The sequence below is a fragment of the Muntiacus reevesi genome, chromosome 17, assembly GCF_963930625.1.
Source record: "Muntiacus reevesi chromosome 17, mMunRee1.1, whole genome shotgun sequence".
Lineage (NCBI taxonomy): Eukaryota > Metazoa > Chordata > Mammalia > Artiodactyla > Cervidae > Muntiacus > Muntiacus reevesi.
In genome coordinates this window covers 21,846,834-21,868,759 of record NC_089265.1, presented here as the reverse complement: position 1 = coordinate 21,868,759, position 21,926 = coordinate 21,846,834, and the positions used below count along the sequence as shown (strand labels likewise).

At 41.5% G+C, this 21,926-nt stretch overlaps 3 protein-coding genes and 1 pseudogene across 3 annotated transcripts in view; 1 reads left to right on the top strand and 3 right to left on the bottom strand.

The window, feature by feature from the left end:
* LOC136148257 (interferon omega-1-like) overlaps window positions 1–21,926 on the top strand; it is a 107,630-nt gene that overhangs the window by 22,155 nt on the left and 63,549 nt on the right. The window lies entirely within an intron of this gene.
* Window positions 523–2,590, bottom strand: LOC136148546 (interferon beta-2-like). The gene has a single exon (XM_065908162.1). It carries the CDS (start codon window positions 1,384–1,386, stop codon window positions 826–828), a length of 561 nt encoding a protein of 186 aa, XP_065764234.1. The 5' UTR covers window positions 1,387–2,590; the 3' UTR covers window positions 523–825.
* On the bottom strand, window positions 5,477–8,596 carry LOC136148545 (interferon beta-2-like). The gene has a single exon (XM_065908161.1). It carries the CDS (start codon window positions 6,396–6,398, stop codon window positions 5,838–5,840), a length of 561 nt encoding a protein of 186 aa, XP_065764233.1. The 5' UTR covers window positions 6,399–8,596; the 3' UTR covers window positions 5,477–5,837.
* LOC136148328 (interferon alpha-3-like) lies at window positions 12,266–19,323 on the bottom strand (annotated as a pseudogene).

Genomic DNA, 21,926 nt, shown 5'->3' with positions numbered 1-21,926 from the left:
GGGTGAGTAAGTATTGAATAGCTGAAAAGTAGGAATATTTTTAAAAACACATCGCTTTCTTTTAAAATTAGTTTTATATTTTAAATAATATACTTATTTTAAATTGAATAGTTCACCTTTTCAACTTCATAATAAATTTATATAATGCTTTTTAAATATTAAGTGTAGAATATTGAAATATGTTTTATGTTTAAAATAGCATTGTATTAAGTTTTATTTAAACTATATGTTCCTTTTACTAAAACAAGTATTTAATATAGTTTTACTTTTCTGTCTTTAATGGATGTAAACTTGTTAGTATTTTCAAGATTACTTTTCACTTGTTTTTTATTGAGGGCTTACCACATCTGAGAGTTTCTAATGACCCTACAGCATGGGCTGTCTGATACATTTAAGGAAGTGGAGGAGACAAGAGCAGGTAAACTGTACAGATAGATGGAGCGTATTCCTGTAACGCCGACATTCCACATGTCTTCCGTCTGTTTTAAATTCCTCAAAGGCAGGGGCCAGAAAACTAGTATTCTGCAGGCTTGTTTTACAGTAAATGTCTCCAGGGTGCTCTGCAATTTTTCATATGTGTTGTCACATAAATCAAGTTGACATGGAAACTGTCACGTTGACTTTTGTTTTATAAATAATGTATTTCCCATATAAAAGTTTAAATAAATAAATAATGCATAAATAAACTTAAAATAGCTTACAGTCTTTAACTGTCCATTGAAATCCAGTACATTGCATTGTCAGTTACTTCAAGAGCCTCTGCTGGTTGAAGAGTCTCACATAAAACTCACATTGTCTATTCAGGAGCCACAGGTGGGGAGATGCTCAGTCACGGAGGTACCCTGTTAGGCTCTTCAGGAAAGAAAAGTTCCTGAGCATTTCTGCTCTCACGACTGCCCAGGCACAGCTGTTGTAGTCCTTGGACTTCAGGTACTGCCCGAGGTTGATGTAATATTTCTTCAGGTGAGGAATGGTCATGTCTCCCGTAGTGAAGTTTTTCTTCCGCATGATTTCCTTCTGGATTGGCCCCACATGATCCATCTGCCCTTGGAGTTCCACAAGGAGGTCCTCAATGATGGTCTCAGACCAGCCAGTGCTGGAGAAGTCTCTGGTGAGAATACTTAAGATCTGCTGGAGCATCTCATAGATGACCAATACTGCATCTTCCTTCCGGAACTGCTGTGCTTGCCTCATCTCCTCAGGCACCTGGAAGTCCATCCTGACCTCAAGGCAATGTTGAGGAGTTGAAGGTAATTGCCGCAGAAGTTTCTGACACACAGTATCACTCCTCCTTTGCTGGAATCGAAGCAAGCTGTAGTTCATGGAGAGAGCTGTGGTGGAGAAACACAGCAGGAGAACCATCTGGAGGAGGCACCGGTAGGTCATGATGAAAACAGGCACAGGGCTCCCTGTTCTGCTAGTAGATGCTGAAGCTGAGTCTTCAGCCCTTTGCTGAAGTCCTTCCTCTTTGTGAATGTCCTTCCTCCTTGAGTGTGGGCTACTTAAATAGGATGGCCCTCCATTCTTTCTATTTGAGGGGAATTTCCCACTTTCCAGTCTCCCTTTTAGTTCTCTTGTGTTGGTAAAATGATTAGTTTCCACTAAAACTCTTTTTCTTTTTAGCTCCTTCCTTTTTGATTTTATATGTGTTAGGGGAAAAGATATATAGTCTGGGAGAATTTCTAATGTTTTTGTAAGTTTTCAGTGAATTGCTAAATGCAAAAAAAAAATGGCTAACAAATTTGAACTGAATTATTACAGGGTTCTTTAATTGGCAAAAGATCTTTTTTGTTCTTTTTTTATATTGTTAGATTTTGTGAAAGGGTCCTTATTTCCAAGAGTTTAATGATTGTAGAAAATTATTTTTTGTATAAGCTAAGTTTGTGTGAATGTTTTTTAGGCCTTAACCATAAGCAGCAAGAGATTGCATATCTTTATCAACCTTAATTTATTGCTTGATTTGGGAATCTCAAATTGTCCAGAATATAGCAAAGTAGAGGTTAAATCTTATCTCAATGCAGGCAAATGAATGTTACGCAAGCCACGTATTCAAGTTCATGATTTGTTTTGTAGGATGCCTTATGACCATAACTGATGGCCAGTGTATATTTATTTTGTACATAGTTTGAATGGTCTAATTATTAAAGTTAATACAAGCAACATAATTAATAAAATTAATATTATCAATTAAACTTATAATATGATTAATTATACTATAATTAAGAATATAATGTAATTAATACTAATTAATCTAATAATCTAATCTAAAATCTGACTTTGAATACTAAGGTTAGGATGCAGCAAGCAGGAAAAAATTCTTTCCTCTTCACTTTGGGCCGTTAGAACTGTTTGTAGATGAAATTTTCCCCATAATGAAAGAATATTTGTGAGATAGGATTCTTAGGTATTTTCATAATCTAGTTTCAAAGAATTTAAACAATGTTACTAAATTTTTACCCTTTCTTTTCTCACATAAAAATTTTTTCTCTAAGGAATATATTTTTGGTATCATTAGAAGATAAAAATCACCTAGTTGTATTCAAAAGCAGGGCATAAAATTGTAGATAGAATCCCACTATGTAAAAGGATATCGGAAAAAAATAAATAAAGGAAATATACCAACATTTCAATAGGATTTATATTTAATTTGTGCAACTAAATAGTGATTATTTGTTCTTTCTGTGATTTTCCCATATACTACCAGAGAATGTATTCAGCACTGCTGAGAAGAAAACTCACTGGAGCCATACAGGCAATTTAAATGTTTCTAGTTGCCACATCAAAAGATTATAAAGAGACAAGTGAAGTTAATTTTAACAGTGTATTTTATTGAACACAAAATATCCAAATGTTATGATTTCAACACATACCAATATAAAATTAATCATGAGATAGTTACATTCCTCTTTTTCATCGTTTCTTCAAAATACGGTGCATACTTTTGCAGTCATGGTATAGCTAAGATTGGGCTAGGCAAGTGCTCACTTGGCCTCTGTGGTGATGGCTCATGGTGGCCAGCCCAGCTCTAGATAGAGGGAGCAGCTTCCACAGAGCCTGGAGAATTGCCGAGTTTGCTAGGACCGCGTAGAAGGAGCTTTCTTTCCAAACGTCAACCTGAACCAGGCCATGTTTGAGGGAAAGAACCCCCAGGCGGGGCTTCTAATGAGTTGGGGCTGATTTTATTGTTGGGGCTCGTTTCCGGTGCGACGCAGCCACACTCAGAGAAAGGGACCGGGCAGCGGTGATGGGGATTATTGGCGATGCGAGGATGGACAGCGTTGTGTCCAAAGTGAAACTAGAAGGGGGGCATGGAACGATTGGTTACCCGACGATGTGGGGGCGTTGCTGACAAATGAAACAGGGGAGCGGCAGGCACTGCGATCACGCTGCAACCCCGCGGGCTAGGAGACTGTTGGCTGTGGAACGCTGGGAGGGCGCTGTGCACAGCGGCCGCGCTCAGTATTGGCTTTGCGGTGACGGTGACGGCGGGGGGGCGTTGCACCAGGAGCCCGGCGGCTGTGAGACTATTCGCTGCGGGGCCCTGGCGGGCGTGGCTCACACGATCGAATCCCGCGGTGGCTAGGAGACAGTTTGCAGTGAGTCGATGGGGGAGAGTCCCGCACGAATTGGAACCTAGTGGCACACAGTGGCCGCGATGAGACTACTGACTTTCCCACGATCGGGGTAGGGGTGGGGAGATGCGGGGCGGTGCGAGCACGGTGGAATCCCGCGGGGGCTCAGAGACTATTCGCTGTGTGACCATGGACGGGCGCTGGATCCAAAGTGGAACACAGTGGCCGCGACGAGACAATCCGATTTGGGGCGATGGGAGGACGATACCGGACGGTGGCAATGAGACACAGCTGATGTGACTTGACGACAGCGTTGAGGACAAAGTGAGCGCGGGGATCGGCAAGGGCACAATTGTTTATGTGCCGACGAGAGGGCGATGCGCGCACGGGAAGACCTGCGAGGGCGATGGGACAGAGTGGGTCAAAGTTACACCCGGTGGTGGGGATGAGGCCCTGGGCGTTGGGAGTATGGAAGAGCTGAAGAAAAGCGAAAGACCACGGTGGGGATGGGATTATTGGCGATGGGACGCTGGGACAGCGTCGTGCACAACCTGAAATCCGGCGGTGGGGCGAGGCTGTTGGGAACGAGAAGGTGGAAAAGTGATGCGGGCAAAGTGAAAGCTGGCGTCGGCGCTGGGACAATAGGAGGTGGGGCCGAGGGGGCGGTGTGGCGCTGTGGATGCCGCGGTGGTGAAGACTTCGCTGTGGGGCGATGGGAGGGCGTTGTGCTCAAAGTGAAACTCTGACAGCGCTGAGACCATTGGCTGTGGGCGATGGGAGGGCGTTTCTCACCCAGGCCCTTTCTCACTGGACTTGGCTTTGAGACGGTGGGAGAGCGCTGCGAACGAAGTGGAAGATGGCGGCGGCGGAAAAGCTACTGGCGGTGGGACGGTGGACAGCGTCGAGGGCAGAGTTAAACCGGCGGGGGGATGAGACCAGGGGCGATCGGACGGCGCACGGTGTGGTCCGCACAGGGGCCCCTGACAGCGGCGACGAGACCATTCGCTGTGGCAAGATGGAAAGGCGTGGTGCCCAGTGAGACTCGATGGCAGCGATGTGACCTTCGGTTAGAGTTGATGGGCCGGCGTTGCGGACACAGTGAAAGCGGGTCTAGGCGATGAGACAATGGGCTTGGGACGGTGGAACCGCGGTGTGGACGTAGTTAAAGCCGGCGATGGGCGTGAGACTGTGAGAGATGGGAAGATGCGAGGGCCTTGAGCACCAAGGGGAGCCAGGGGGAGCCTTTTTGGACAAGGGGAGAGACAGCCAAGGCGAAGGGACCCTGGGAGTGCGTTGCAGACAGAGAACTCAGCGGCGTCAGGGGACAAATAACCGTGGGACGGTTTGGGGCACTTCCTGGGGGTAAGATGGGACCAGGGAACTGGCGCCGCTGGAATGCTCTAGAATTTTCAGGGTGTCTTTTAAGTATTCGGCCATGAAGTGGGTGAGTAAGTATTGAATAGCTGAAAAGTAGGAATATTTTTAAAAACACATCGCTTTCTTTTAAAATTAGTTTTATATTTTAAATAATATACTTATTTTAAATTGAATAGTTCACCTTTTCAACTTCATAATAAATTTATATAATGCTTTTTAAATATTAAGTGTAGAATATTGAAATATGTTTTATGTTTAAAATAGCATTGTATTAAGTTTTATTTAAACTATATGTTCTTTGTACTAAAACAAGTATTTAATATAGTTTTACTTTTCTGTCTTTAATGGATGTAAACTTGTTAGTATTTTCAAGATTACATTTCACTTGTTTTTTATTGAGGGCTTACCACATCTGAGAGTTTCTAATGTATCAGCATGGGCTGTCTGATACATTTAAGGAAGTGGAGGAGACAAGAGCAGGTAAACTGTACAGATAAATGGAGCGTATTCCTGTAACGTCAACATTCCACATATCTTCCTTCTGTTTTAAATTCCTCAAAGCCAGGGGCCAGAAAACTAGTATTCTGCAGGCTTGTTTTACAGTAAATATCTCCAGGGTGCTCTGCAATTTTTCATATGTGTTGTCACATAAATCAAGTTGACATGGACACTGTCACGTTGACTTTTGTTTTATAAATAATGTATTTTCCATATAAAAGTTTAAATAAATAAATAATACATAAATCAATTTTAAAATAGCTTACAGTCTTTAACTGTCCATTGAAATCAAGTGCATTGCATTATCAGTTATCTCAAGAGCCTCTGCTGGCTGAAGAGTCTCAGGTCAACTTCACATTGTCCACTATTAGAGCCACAGGTGGGAGATGTTCAGTCACGGAGGTATCCTGTTAGGCTCTTCAGGAAAGAAAAGTTCTTGAACATTTCTGCTCTCACAACTGTCCAGGCAGAGCTGTTGTACTCCATGGACTTCAGGTACTGCCCGAGGTTGATGTAATATTTCTTCAGGTGAGGAATGGTCATGTCTCCCGTAGTGAAGTTTTTCTTCCGCATGATTTCCTTCTGGATTGGCCCCACATGATCCATCTGCCCTTGGAGTTCCACAAGGAGGTACTCAATGATGGTCTCAGACCAGCCAGTGCTGGAGAAGTCTCTGGTGAGAATACCGAAGATCTGCTGGAGCATCTCATAGATGACCAATACAGCATCTTCCTTCTGGAACTGCTGTGCTTGCTTCATCTCCTCAGGCACCTGGAAGTCCATCCTGACCTCCAGGCAATGTTGCGGAGTTGACGGTAACTGCCGCAGGAGTTTCTGACACACCATATCACTCCTCCTTTGTTCGAATCGAAGCAAGCTGTAGTTCATGGAGAGAGCTGTGGTGGAGAAACACAGCCTGAGAAACATCTGCTGGAGGCACCGGTAGGTCATGATGAAAACAGGCACAGGGCTACCTGTTCTGCTAGTAGATGCTGAAGCTGAGTCTTCAACCCTTTGCAGAGCGAATGTCCTTCCTCCTTGAGTGTGAGCTACTTAGACAGGATGGCCCTCCATTCTTTCTATTTGAGAGGAATCCCAGCTTCCCGTCTCCCTTTTATTCTCTTATGTTGTTTAAATGATTAGTGACCTCTAAAACTCTTTTTCTTTTTAGCTCCTCCCTTTTAGATTTTATGTTTATTAGGGGGGAAAATATACAGTCTGGGAGAATTTCTAATGTTTTTGTAGATTTTCAGTGAATTGCTAAGTGCTAAAAAAGAAATGCCTAATCAATTTGAACTGATTATTAGAGGGTTCTTTCACTGGGAAAAGATCTATCTTGTTCTTTTTTCATATTGTTAGATTTTGTGAAAGAGTCTTTATTTCTAAGAGTTTACAATTTTAGAAAAAAAATATTTTTTGTATAAGCTAAGGTTGTGTGAACTTTTTTTAGGCCTTAACCATAAGCAGGAAGACATTGCATTCTTTACCAACCTTAATATATTGCTTGATTTGGAATCTCTAACTATCCAGAATATACCAAGGTAAAGACTAAGTCATATCTCTAGGCAGGCAAATGTATGTTACACAGGCCATGCATAAATGTTTGTGATTTCTCTTGTAGGATGCCCTTGTTACCATTACTGAGGGCCAATGTATATTTATTTTGTACATACTTCGAAGAATCTAAATATCTGATTTTACATACTAATGTAAGGATGCAACAAGCAGGAAAATTCTTTCCTGTTCACTTTGTACCTTTAGAACTGTTTGTAGATGAAATTTTCCCCATAATGAAAGAATATCTGTGAGATAGGATTCTTAGGTATTTTCATAATCTAGTTTCATAGAATTTAAACAATGTTCCTAAATTTTTACCCTTTCTTTTCTCATATTAAACTTTTTTTCTATAAGGAATATATTTTTTGGCATCATGAGAAAATAAAAAGCACCTAATTGTATTCAAAAGCAGGGCATAAATTTGTAGATACAATGCTACTTTGTAAAATTATATAGGAAAACAATAAAGGAAATATACTAACATTTCAGTAGGAATTATATTTAATTTGTGGAACTAAATAGTGATTGTTTGTTCTTTCTGTGATTTTCCGATATGCTACCAGAGAATGCATTCAGCACTGCTCAGAAGAAATATCATGGGAGCCATACAGGCAATTTAAATTTTTCTAGTATCCACATGAAAAGATTAAAAAGAAACACGTGAAGTTAATTTTAACAGTGTATTTTATTGGACACAAAACATCCAAATGTTATCATTTCAACAGATACCAATATAAGATTAATACTGAGATGGTTACATTCCTGTTTTCATCGTTCCTTCAAAATACGGTGCATCCTTTGGCGGTCACAGTACAGCTAAGATTGGGCTTGTCAAGTGCTCACTTGGCCTCTTGTGGTTGATGTCATGGTGGGCAGCACAGCTCAAGATGGAGGGAGCAGCTTCCACAGAGCCAGGAGAATTCCTGAGTCTGCGGGGACCACGTAGAAGGAACTTCAAATTGTGGACGAGTTATGTTCCAAGATCCAAGGGGATCAATGGTGGGAAAATCAGCTCAAGATATATTCGGGATGCTTTTGACTGCCAGAGTTTGGCTTTGCACTTAATTGGAGAAGTCTCCAGCCAGACAGGGTGCTAGTTGTGCCCTGAGCAGAAGAATGGGCCCAGATGTTGTTGGGAACTGAAGCAGGGAGAAGTCCTGCCCAGGTGCTCTCATGGCTGTAGAGACTGGAAGTAAAGACCAGGGTGAGGAACTGGAAGAAGGGGGTGGGTGCGAATTGTAAACAAGAATTCCTTCTGCTTTCTTCCCTTTGTCCTCCTCCCAGTTCCTGCTATTGTGATCATGAGCTGTTTCCTAATCGGTCTCTTTCAATTGCCTTCATGGAGTTTATATTGATTTTTGTCAGTATAATTAATTATGCTATGAGAATCCTTGTTTGTATCCTTTGGTGCACTTTTGTATAGCCTTCTGTTGGGTATATGGCCTAGGATGAAGTAACTGGGTAATAGAGTGTGCATATGTTCAGATGTAGTAGCTAATGATAAACATATTTTTTATAGTTTACACCCATTTGTATTCTCACTATGAAGAATATGGATTGTCAGTTGCGTTACTTTCTTTTCAACACCAGGTATTGCCAGTCTTCTTAGTTTTAGCCCTTCTAGTGAATCATAGTGATATCTTATTCGAGTTTTAATTCATATTGCCTAGTTATTAATAAGATTCAGCGCATTTTCATGTTTATTGACCATTTGGATATTTTCTTTGTGAGGGGCCTGTCCAAATCCCTTGCTGACTGTCTCAGATAATGTTTGTTTTTTTTTAATCTAAAGATGATGTAATTGTGTACATACAAAATACAAAAAGACGTAGAAACTATTGAAATTTTAAAATAAATTTTAAAATGTCACTGAAAAAAAGATCAGTATTAAAATCAATCACATCTTTTTACAATAGCAATAAAAATTGGAAATTGCCATTTCAAAATGATACCACTGATAAGAAGATAGAAAGTCTACTACAGAGAAATTGTCAGAGCCTGGAGGTGCCTAAGGCAACACGGAAATTAAAGGTAATGTGCCGTTCTAAATGGCATCCCTGCACAGAAAAACAATTTTGGGTATAAACTGAGGCAATCTGGGAATTCCCTTGAGTTTCACTGACTGGGACTCCATGCTTTCACTGCAGGGTCCTGCTTGGATCCCTGGTTGGGGAACTATTTAATAAGATGTCACAAGTCTCACAGCCATAAATAAGTAAAAATGAAATTCCTGCAACCAGTGGGGCTGGGTGGGTGGGTACAGGAATCAGGACATCTGAATAAAGTGTAGATATAATTTTTTTTTTAAAAAATAGCTTTGACAGAACAATTTCTCTTTACCTCTCACCTCTAAGTACAAATCTATAATTGCACTTTTGACTCAAATTAGATGGCCAGAAAAAATAACAGTTTCTTTCTCTAACATTGAGACAGGATGTTTTAAGTCTTGATCATTAATGAGGTTAAGCAACTTCTGTCTTTGTAAGTGAGCAAGGGACATGTAAGCGTGTGATGAGGTAGTAAGTCTCAGTGAGAAGGGAAATCAGATCATGCTATAGGAGACAGTCAAGGCCACCTCCTCCTGAGAAACACAGTCATTTAGTGAACAAACATTTACTTAGCAAACATGTCCTCACCACATCATAAAGTAAAACAAATATTGCCATTATCTTGGACTATTTTAAAACTCTCTCTCAATAAATTTTTGGTTCTGGCTTGCTTATATGTCTTGCACATTCTCTCTGAGATTCATTTCAATATATTTATGCTTTCTTATTTTTGAAAATGTGAATGAAATCTTTTCATGACATTTGCTAATTTTTAATGAACTAAATTTTCCTTGCATTTTCATACACAGATGCTTATGAGAATGACTAACTTTGTTTTTTTTCCTCTGATCAGCTTTGCAAACATTGTATAAAAGTTTGGTTGATTTTTCAAATTTCTAGATAAACAAATACATTGCCTGCAAATTAAAAAAATAAGGTCTGATAATAGCAATGTGATGACCATATGGAGCAACTCCTGTTTGTTGTGTATATTTGTACAACTACTTTCAAAAACATTACCTAGCAAAGCTGAAAATATGCTTAACCTATGGCCTATGGCCCAGTCATATATGGATATAAGAGCTGGACCATAAAGAAGGTTGAACACTGAAGAATTGATGCTTTTGAACTGTGGTGTTGGAGAAGACTCCTGAGAGTCCCTTGAACTGCAGGGAGATCAAACCAGTCAATCCTAAAGGAAATCAACCCAGAGCTTCATTAGAAGGACTGCCGCTGAAACTGAAAGTGCAATCCTCTCATGAGCTGACTCATTAGAAAAGACCCTGATGCTGGGAAGGACTGAAGGCAGAAGGAGAGTGGGATGACAGAGGACACGATGGTTGGATGACATCTCTGATTCAATGGACATGAGTCTGAGCAAGCTCTGGGAGACGGTGAAGGACTGGGAAGTCCTGTTGCAGATCACTGGGGTCACAAAGAATCGGACATGAGTGAGCGACTGAACAACAGCGTGACCCAGTAAGTCCAGTCTTAGCAGTTACCCTGGGAAAGAATCATGTAAATATGCATCAGTATAGAAGTAAAGAAAATTCAGATCAGCAATATTCATAAGAGTCCCAAACTAGTTGCAGCCCAAATACCCATTAAAATTGCATAAATACTTTATCTATCCTGATCATAGGGTTAGTAATAACAATAAAAAGTAAGAACCACAACTAAATACACAAATATAGCAGTGATTGAAAGATACTCACCTCAGAAGAAAATATATACTACTTATATAAATTTAAAGATAGCCCAAACTAGACTGGAGACATTTTGCTCGGCAACCTAGAGAGCTCCTGTGAAGCTTCAGTACCACGATGGGAAGTCCATCTCCAGCTTGAGGGAAGAGCGTGTCTTCCCAGCTTCCAGCTGCAGCCTGGCTCTCTCCCTCTCTCAGCTCCTGAGGCTGACTCTGCGCAGGCCGGGGTTGCCCTGTGCAGCTGTGGGCCAGCGCCCCTCCTCAGCCTCCCACCGGGTGTGGAGATGGGCAATGTGCAGAGAGATCTAAGTGCCCCTGGTCGCAGCCTCTTCTCTCCTCCCTTTCCTCACAGTGAGGTCATCATTCACAGGCCGTGGACAATATTCATCGCCCCATGTGTCTCCTGCTCACTTCAGATGCAGCTGGGACTAGGTAGTTTGGTCAGGGCCTTGGCTAACTCTCCTAACTCCTCTAGGACGTACCCAACCAGAGGATCCTACACTCTGCACCCCTGTGACTCTCAGAACGCTCCCATCAGAGGGTTGATGGCCCAGGAACAGGCAGGAGCAGCCCATGCCTTGTTTTCAGTGTTTGCTGCCAGACCCGCTGCTGCTGCTACTCAGACTGGCCCTATCAGAACATGCCCGTCTGCATCACGCCTGCATTTACTTTTCCCTCTGATTCCAGGTTGTTCTCTGAGCTGGACTCTGAATTCTCAGAATCACTGTCAAGGGTGCATTGAGTCAGGCCGACCTAAGGTTGGGAAAACAGTGAAAAGGACAACACATTGGCTGCAGCTGCTGAACAAGCCTCAGCAGCCCTCTGCCCCACCCAGCTGACATGAGGGCACATCTCACTGTGTGAGTTCTGGGTGAGTTTCCTGTCTCTGAGGCAGTTTCCGAATCTTCTTTAAGGTGAAAGAGCCCAAAGCAAAGCCATCTGCTCACTTAAAGCCGACTAGTGACTTGAGTTTTGTTACATCATCAGAGATTGTGTAATGAACCCCAGAAGGCAAAAATAGCAACGAAGCTGATGCAACAAGTGAAAAGGAAACTAAATGCAAGCTGCCAAATGGGATTTCAGGATCCAGGCTGGGAATCCCCTCTGGCCGACCTCCTGGCTGGGTTGAAGTCATGGCACAGAGGATCCTCCTGACTGCCTCCCAGATGCCTGTGTCTTCCTGGCTGAAACTCTGAGCTCCTAAACTCCAGGGAGAACCAGGAATCCAGTGAGGGTGGGGATGAGTCCTTGTAGGCAGCTGGGCTGTGTGCCACGTAGGAATGTTTCCATCTAGAACTCTGGGTATTGTTGCACAGGCTTGGCCTCGTCATGCCAGTGAATGGCTGTTTCTCCTCTCACTGTCCAGTGGGTGAGCTGCAGGAATCTGTCTCTGAACAGCTCTCTGGGAACTGCCTCATCTTCCTGACCACAGACCCAGAACGTCAGGAAATAATCTAACCAGATTCAAGTAGAAGAGTTAACATAAGGAGTACTTGGGAAGTGTCTGGTACCATTCTGAGCATGTGCTACAGATTAAAGCAATTAATCTTACCATACTCTCAAGATAAGATTTTATGATTATATTAGTTTTGCAGTTAAGACATAATGCAGCAGTTTATAACTAGGCAATCTATTTTTATGTACTAATGAAGAAAAATCTTAAAGATCTATTTGCAAGTAAATATAAATAAATGAAAAACTGGAGTATATGAAAAATTTATATATGTGATATATGTTAGTTTCCCCATATGTGTAGGTTTATCAACGAAATATGAAAATGTCTAGAAGGATACCCATTAGATTGTTAACAGTATAGGATTAGGGTGCATCCTCCTAGATGTCAAGGGTAGGCATTCCTTTGTGTGAATTATTTAAAAGTTTAGCAATGACGTGTGTGTTTAATATATATAAATAAGCATAAGAAACCCTCTTTTTTAGAGTCACATTTATCATGGAAGCTGCTGGTTCTCACATTTCTGAGGTGTCCCTGCAATCCGCAACCTGCCTTGTTCTTCTTGCCTCCGTTGGGACAGTTTTTAGGAAGACTGTTTTCTCAGGAGTGGCCAAGTGTAGAAAACTTGCTCTCTCTTCCTCATCCTACTCCAGGATCCTAGATTCTACATATGCAGATTGACCTCCCATGATGTATGTGGTTCTCCACTAATCCTTGAAGGCACTCCAGTTCTTATAGGCCCCAAATGGGCAACTGTGTCCATGACCTGGGCTTTTCTTCACTTATCTCCCTCCATCCTCTAATCTATGTCTCAAGAATCACATCCAGTCTCTCCTTAAATTGTCCTTGTTCCTTCTATGGCCCGGGGTGGGTAACCCTGTTCCGTCTTTATTCAGGTGACTTCAGCGTAGGTTTATCTTGCAGGATCAGTCTTTGAGTTAGATTTTATTCAAAGGTGTGTGCAAGTCAGTCTGCTTTTTTAAAATTACTTTTATTTCCACTACTTAAAAACAAATAGTAGTCTTCTACAAAATATAGTACAAAACAACTACCTTATGAACGATAAAGATTGAAATGCTAAGACAAGCTGAAATATTTCAAATAATTCAAATAAATAAATAAATATTACAACTTTTTAAGCTATGGAAAATGTATTCTAAACACTGTTTTAAACAGTTATTGTAAAATAACATTTAGTATACACTTAAGTAAATCCATATGTTTGCTATCACATATTTTTCATCTGACACAAAAATAGTTAAAGATTGCACTGAGTCCTAGAAAATAGCTATTTAGTTGACCAGATCAACAGTTTTCAGATTCAACATCTTCTTTATTTCCTGAGTTTTCCGATGAGCTTGTTGGCCAAGATGAAGCTCCTTCTGATTTCTACGCTGACAACCTCCCAGGCACAACAGGTGTATTCTTTCTTTTTGAGATACACACTGATTCGCCGGAAGTAACTCTTCAAAGCCAATCTGGAGTTCTCACTCCCTAGAGGTGACTGTTCCGTCGACCTTCCCTCCCTCAGACACGTGTCCAGCTCCTCCAGCTGCTGATCAAGTCCCGCGAGGAATCTGTCCAGGAGGCTCTTGTCCCGCCCTGCAGAGGAGCCCGAGGTGCTGAAGAGCTGGAAGGTCAGCTAGAGCAACCCGTGCACAGCAACTGTGGCTTCTGTCTTCTCAGCCTGGCCCGTCCTCCAGGGTCTGAGGAGATCTGGTCAGTCCTGTCCCTCAGACAGGACACAACAGACACTCTCTCCACCTGACTCCAACGTGTGAAGCTTTCCAGATTGCCGTGACTCGCAGGCAGCCCGCAGCCCAGAGAGCACGCGGGGCTGGAGCAGAGCATCCCCAGGGCCAGCAGCACAGAGACGGGGAGGGCCACGGGGACTCTGGGGGCTCTGCAGGGCTGCCTGGAGGGAGGTCTAGGCAAGTTCTGAGGACTTGGGGTAACGGGCGGCTCTTGAAGAGTGAGCAGAGAAGCTTTCCTTTTCTGCGTTTTTCCACATTTCCCCCTTTCCTTTATTTATCTACACTTTGTAATGAAATGAATTATAAATGCTCATTTTTGCCATGAGTGCCTGGGGCAGGGACATCACATCATGTTTGCCACTGTGGTTGATAGCTCCACAGCTGTCTAGCCTGCTTCTCACGCCTTCTTAGTTGTTTCTGGAAGAGTCTGGTGAAATTCAGAGAAGGCAGAAATATTCATACAATATACATATGGTGGCTTTTCCAGGTCACTACGAGATATTCAGCATAAAAAGAGCTTATAAAAGAAGCTTTTGATTTTTCTCAGTGTTTTCTTATTTTCCCTTTTCTCCCTTTAAAAAATTTCAGTTGTGTATGTACCTTTACGATATCACCTGAGTAGGCCTTAATCTCACAGGAGACATTATAAGGAACAATATCACTGATATTATTTGTTAAAAATGAATTATGTTGCAACTATAATCCGCAAGGCACTTTTTTTAGGTGCTGGTAGTCCTAAAAAATTCAATTTTGCCTTTGTTTATTTCTCTTTCTCCTCTACAACTACAATATTTCACAGGAAACTTTGCCTCAGTCATTGTGTGATAGTCCAGATAATCTCATCCCCTTAAATATTTCACTGGGAACTGATAACCTATCATACACTCAGGGATACTGAGGCTGCAATTACATTCAACCCTTGTAATGACATGTCTTTACCAATTCTGTAAGGTTCAGATAATTTTTGATAATATTAATGACAGAAAATTTCACATGCATCCTCTCAGCAAAGTGTTTTTAATAAACATTACATTAGCCTTCACAGCTTCCCTATGAGATCATTACTATAGTTACTGATATGTTTGCAAATAAGGAAACTGAAAACTCAGAGAGATTACTTGGTAACTGTCAGGATTACCTGCGCAAGTGGTACTTGACCACTGTACTATTCAGCCTCCTCGTTATTCCTCATTAACCTTAAGCAGTCTCCTTTAGCTACCCTATGTACCTTGTAATTAAGTAATTCATCTAATTATGTAACATTTGACTGCCCTGATAGATTGTAAGCACCCTAAATGCAGTAATGGCACATGTGGAGTATCCAGGAAAGGGTCTGTCTTCTGACTCTTTGCGACCCCATGAACTGTAGCCTTCAAGGCTCCTCTGTCTGTGGAATTTTCCAGGCAAGAGTACTAGAGTGGGTTGCCATTTCCTTCTCCAGGGGATCTTCCCAACCCAGGGATCGAACCCAGGTCTCCCACATTACAGGCAGACACTTTACCATCTGAGCTAGCTGGGAAGCCCCAGTATTGAAATCTCTTTCCGAAAATGATAATCTTCTGAAAACAAAGATAGTAAATGTAAATTTAAATGGATTTTTTTACTTTCTGGATAACTTCTCAAAATATTTTCTCAGATGGAAACAGGGACTCTCAAAGTTCAGTTGTTGCCCAGTTGCTTCTGCTGTGTCCAACTCTTTGTGAAGCTATGGACCATAGTCTGCCAGGCTTCTCTGTCGATCTCAACAAAACACCACTTGAAATATAGGACTGGAAGTTAGCAAGTGCAATGGGAACTGTGTCCTCTTCAATTGTAGTGTAAATGATTGTAATGTTCCTGGAATGAACAAACGACACTTTGTGACAAAGAAGAATAGGAACTGGAGAGGAAGAACTTACTAAGTTCCTCTAAGATAGGAAGCACTTTGTCAGAGCAGACAGCTCGGTCCAGTGCTTGAGACAGTGGACACGGGGGCAAGACTGCCCAGGTTGATGTCCCAGCTCCATCCTGCACTGGCATGTGACTTTCAGCACCCTGGTTTTCCTCTAGTGTGGAAATGATAATCATATTTGTTTCACTGGATTGTTGTGAAGCTTGAATGATGTAGCGTGCTTCTGACCATGCCTGGACAATGTATATAAGCATTCAGTATCTGTTAGCCGTTCCCACGAGGGGGAAAATTCCCATGTCAAACTATGGGAACTGGGTCGAATTTCCCTGAGATCTGCTTCCCTTCCTTTAATTCTCAACTCACTGGTCAACATTATTACATCTAATCTCATCTCTTATGTGAACATGACGTCCTGTCCAAATCACTTCTACCTAGTAGCTTCCAGGTACCAGGTGACCTCTCACATATGAATAAAATGATTGTCCAATCTGTAACTCAGTCTCTTTCATGGTGAGTAAATAGGTCTATATCCTCAGAATCAGAAAACATCCATGAAGAGTGAGAAATGTAAACCGACAAATTAAAATAAATAAATAGATACTGGGATTTAGCAAAGCTGACAACTGGCTTCTTAGGTAACACTATGCCTAAGAGCCTGCTACCCTCCTCTGGCTCTGTCTGCAGCTAAGCAGTCTCACATGGGGTGGTCTGAAATCTGTCACTCTGTGGAGCTCTTCATCCCCATTTGTGTAGTTAGGGGACATTTTGTCATTTAAACAGAGAAGATGTCACTACAGTTGTTTTCAATTACATTGTTTACTTTCCTTGTACCTTTGTGCATTGCTTTTTCATTCACTGCTTACTTTTACTTTCTAGGAATGTTCAATGAGAGTGGAAAGTTTTGATATCTTGAAAAATCACAGAAGAAATACATTTCCTCTTCTTTTCACTTACATTTTCTCTTTCTTTATTTTTGCAACAAACCTCAAAATTGAAATAGAAAAGACTGCAGAAGCATTAGGACAGCTTTTACAAAGTGAAATACAAATGACAAAGAAGAGGTAACAATATGAATATTATATAAAAGTGGCAAAGAAAAGAGGGTTGGTTAGACATAGCAAGGACAATTACCTGGAATAATACAGAGAGGCTGCCTGATAGGGCCCACATGGGGTCTCATTGATGAGATGGCTATTATGTCAACCTTGAAAACAGACAATAACATCACAGTGATCTGTGATACTGACCAAATTGCCCAAATGGCATTCTGTTTTCTCACTGGTGCCTATCTCCTCAAAGCTACAAGACCACCAGATTCTAGACCTCCAGCTTTATGACCACAGGACTCAACTACAGGTGTAAAATTAACCATCCGTTCAGAAAATTTTTCATTGCTGGGGTATAAGTAGGATCCTGCCAGAAAGGGAGGAAGCTGGTTCTCCAAAATGGCCAGTCAGCCTCTACTTTCCCTCTAGTAAATTTCCCTTTTCCTGCCTGACTGCCCAACTCGCTCTCTTTTTCTCTGACTCGCCTTACACTGCCGAAAAGCAGCAAAGACACATTCTAAACACCTGAACCCTTGGAGGGAGCGGTGGTTACACTTCATTCTCTTGAGAGTGAATTTTGGAGGATTAATCATCTGAAAGAGGAGAGTGAAAACGTTGGCATAAAACTCAACATTCAGAAACGTAAGATCATGGCATTTGGTCCCATCACTTCATGGCGAATAGATGGAGAAACAGTGACAGACTTTATTTTGGGGGGCTGCAAAATCAGTGCAGATGGGACTGCAGCCATGAAATTAAAAGACACTTGCTCCTTGGAAGAAAAGTTATGACCAACCTAGACAGCATATTAAAAGCAAAGACATTACTTTGCCAACAAAGGTCTGTCTAGTCAAAGCAATGGTTTCTCTAGTAGTCATGTGTGGAGGTGAGAGTTGGACTCTAAAGAAAGCTGAGTGCCAAAGAATTGATGCTTTTGAACTGTGGGATTGGAGAAGCCTCTTAGAGTCCCTTGGACTGCAAGGAGATCCAACCAGTCCTTCCTAAAGGAAATCAGTCCTGATTATTCATTGAAAGGACTGGTGCCTAAGCTGAAACTCCAATACTTTGGCCCCCTGATGCAAAGAACTGGCTCATTGGAAAAGACCCTGATGCTGGGAAAGATTGAAAGTGGGAGGAGAAGGGGGTGACAGAGGATGAGATGGCTGGATGGCATCCCTGACTCAATGGACATGAGTCTGAATAAACTCCTGGAGTAAGTGATAGACAGGGAGGCCTGGGGTGCTGCAGTCCATGGGGTTGCAAAGAATCGGACATGACTGAGCGACTGAACTGAACCGAATTGAACTGAAACAGCCAAAATGGCCTGCCTCAGGGAGATAACCTGCCACCGCTCACCTGTGAAGGACGATGACTCTGTGTGTGGCAATGGCACAGGCGCCCTACTTGGCTACTTACCAGGCGGCCCAGAAATTCACATTTGGGAAGGGCAGAATCACAGATAGGTGTGACATCTTTGTTTGCTGACATGACATGAGATATTCCATTTCACACACCCATGAAATGATTGTAACGAAGTTCAATTAACACATGCCCCTACCTGAGGCTTACTAAATATTCTGGGAGATATTTACAGGAATTAAAAGGTCCTTTTCTTTGTTTCCTCACCTCCCCCATCTCTGATTCATAAAAGAATCTGACATTCAGGGCCAGACAAAATGGTTATTTTGAGGCATTAGCCTTCCATCTTCTCAGTCAGCCTGTCCGGAATAAAGTCCCATCCAGATCCCCAACCTCGTCTTGGATTCATTGATTTATGTTGCAGCAAGCAGAACAACTTGGACTCTGTAACAAACTCATCACATTTTTGGTACTTAATAAATGTTTAGTAATTTTCTCAACTATGGAGAGTACATAAAACCAACTTTGAAAAATTAAAGTTCTGCCGCAGAGAATAAGGTGAGGTCCACACATGTAAAGCTCAGGAATTTTTCGCATCCGATGGGCTCTTTCAAGAGGAATATGAAGTGGCAGGCAAAAGAAGATTTAAAAAGGAAATCTAAAAAAGTTTCCTTAAAAGTTGATCTTAACATCAGGAAGAAAGGTCCAATATCTATTAATATATCATTAGTTCAATGTTACTGACATGATAAGCATTCCGTTGAATTAGAACATCTACTTTTTTAATGAATACATCTTCCTTTAACTGTAAGGATACAGAAGAGTGGAAACTCATGACAGCTTTCCAGGCTCTTGAAGTGACAGGGAAGACCCCAGTCAGGCAGTACACAGATCTGGGAAAATTTACGATATGAAAATTTGGGGATTTAATATTTAAGAGGCGATCCTTCAATGAAATGGAGGTGAAACCAAGTTCGCAATCGCTCATCTCAACCGGAACGCTTCCTTGTGGAACTGACCAATGGTTCTTCATTTCCTCAATGATGACACTGACGATACTCATCTCTAACCCCATCTCTGCCTCTGCGATCCATGACCTGCCTCAGAACCTTACTTCGAAAAGCAGGAGACCTTCACACGTGTAGATCAAATAAGCACAATGTCTCTCTTTCCTGCCTGGGGTACAGGATAGACTTCAGCTTCCCTCAGGAACAGGTGAGTGGCGGCCAGCTCCAGGAGGCCCAGGCCTTCTCTGTGCTCCACGAGATGCTCCAGCAGAGTTTTCCACACAGAGCGCTCCTCTGCTGCCTGGGACACCACCCTCCTGGAGCAGCTCCGCACTGGACTCCATCAGCAGCTGGACGACCTGGACACCTGCCTGGGGCAGGTGATGGGAGAGGAAGACTGCCCTGGGAAGGACGGGCCGCACGCTGACCGTGAAGAGGTACTTCCAGGGCATCCATGTCTACCTGCAAGAGAAGGGATACAGCGACTCCACCTGGGAAATCATCAGAGTGGAAATCACGAGCCAATTTCTCTGTGTTAACAAGCTCCTAAGAAAGCTAAGGAAGTATGAAGGAAGCTGATTCTCAGTGACTCGTGTCCAAGCTCAGACTCTTCATTGTTCAGTCATTTCCAGAGCTGTGATTTCTGCCTTTGCTATAAATTAGTTTGAGTGACATTTGGTATCAGCACTAATATTGGGAATATTGATATCCAACTGCTTTTAGAATTAGAGGAACTATATCTGATACCCTGTGGCTGAATCTTATGCAATAACATGTTTTTGTGTGAATGTAATTCCTTTATTTATATTAATTAATTTTTATGGTATTTGTAGTTATATATTCTATTTATAATGTAAGAATATATAATTTTCTTTAATAAAAATCTACCTTTTTTGACTCATGAAATTTATTTGAAGACATGTTTCTTCCTGTTTCTTTTGAAACCATTCCTAAAGTCCTAATGAGGCAAAATACGTGGAGAAGAATGTTGTGCAGTTAATTCCTTACTCTTTGGCCTTGCGGAGGGAGTCTTGAGTATGAGAGGCAGAGGCCCTGACCTTACAGAGCTCACACTGGAGTGAGAACATTGCCATGAAAGATGTTGTTATAAGATAATTAGGTATTTATATTTGGGCCCTGGGCTCCACAGGAGAAGTAAAAGGGCCTGATGACAGTGACTTTCCTGGGATGCTCATTCAGACCATGTTCAGTCTCCCCAGGGAAGTAAGCTGAAGTATGAGACTTGAAGAGTGAGTAGCAATCTGTTAAGTATCTTGTGAAGAGCAGACTTTCCCAGAAAAAAAAAAAAAACCATAACATAAAAATAGAAAACAAAGCACAGTGTATAGAGGGTCCTTTAAAGACGTGAACAAGGCCAGAGTCGGTAGACTCTACTGATGCATGGAGAGTATGGCAGGGAATGACCCTGGAGATACTGAAAAGGGCCCAGTGATAGACTTTTGAATGATGTTAGATTTTATCTTAAGAACCAAGGAAATTACTGAAGATTTTAAAGCTACAGAGCAACTCTGGCCAGAGCAGGTGCAGGGAAATTTATGAAACCAGCAGTTCTCAAAGTGCAGCCTGTGGGCCCCTGCAGATCCCCAGGACACTCTACAGGGATTCGTGAGGTAAAATGGTTACTGTAATGATAGCCAGACCTTATTTGTCATTTTCACCACATTAAAAACCACTGGTGGTGCAAATACAATATGGGTAAGAGTGCTGGTGCCTTAGTGTTGATCAAAGCACTGGCACCTCAGTGTCCTAGTAATTGCTATGTTTTTATGTATAATTTGCTTGAAGTTTGAAGAAACTATTGTTTCACTTAGGAAGATCCTTCGTGAAACAGCAAGATGATGAATTTTATGAAATCTTAACCTTTTTAGTATATATTTTTAAAATATTCTCTGTTGTAGTCCTTTTAATATGCTGTGTGATAAGTACGTCTGCTGCATTCATGGTGATTGAGGAGAAGCACTTGGATGATGATTATTTGAGTTATGAGCTAAAATTAGCCACTGTGTTTATAAAATCTAATTTTATTGTAGGGAATGACAGAGAGTCAAATCATGGTGATTCAGAAGTGGGCATTTGACAGGTATTTTCTTATACTAGTTCTATTAATGTTATATGAATATTCTTGTTAACTTTAATAAATGAGGCCAATCTATTTCCAATTCATGTTTCAAGGATATGAATTCATCTCAGTGTGCAACTTTTTTCCTGCACATTTGAAGAATAGTGATTTCATTTCCATTTCTGACTAAATTCCTCATTTTATGTTTTAGTTTTAACTTGTCATAATTTATCAGGACGATGTTAGATCTCTAAATGATACTTTAAAATTATTTTAAATTATTATTTAAATTACTTTGATTGCAGGCATTGTGGTCTGAGCACACAACTTATAAAAATCTTTTGCCCTAAAAGAATTATGGATATTTTCTGTGTAAGTCTAATGTATGATAATTTTCATAAATATTTGTAACAATTATATTTCCTAAACTAGGTTAAGGGCTCAAGAGTGTTGATCACTAATTTCCTCTTCTAAATCATATTTTGAAATTTTCTCTTTATTACTTTTCTATATGGGCTTTTACAGACTAATAGCATCATACTGGGCTTCCCAGGTGGCACTAATGGTAGAGAACCTGCC

Bases quoted from the DNA above. Each gene is read 5' to 3' on its own strand.
- LOC136148546 (XM_065908162.1), bottom strand. From the start codon at position 1,386: ATGACCTACCGGTGCCTCCTCCAGATGGTTCTCCTGCTGTGTTTCTCC.
- LOC136148545 (XM_065908161.1), bottom strand. From the start codon at position 6,398: ATGACCTACCGGTGCCTCCAGCAGATGTTTCTCAGGCTGTGTTTCTCC.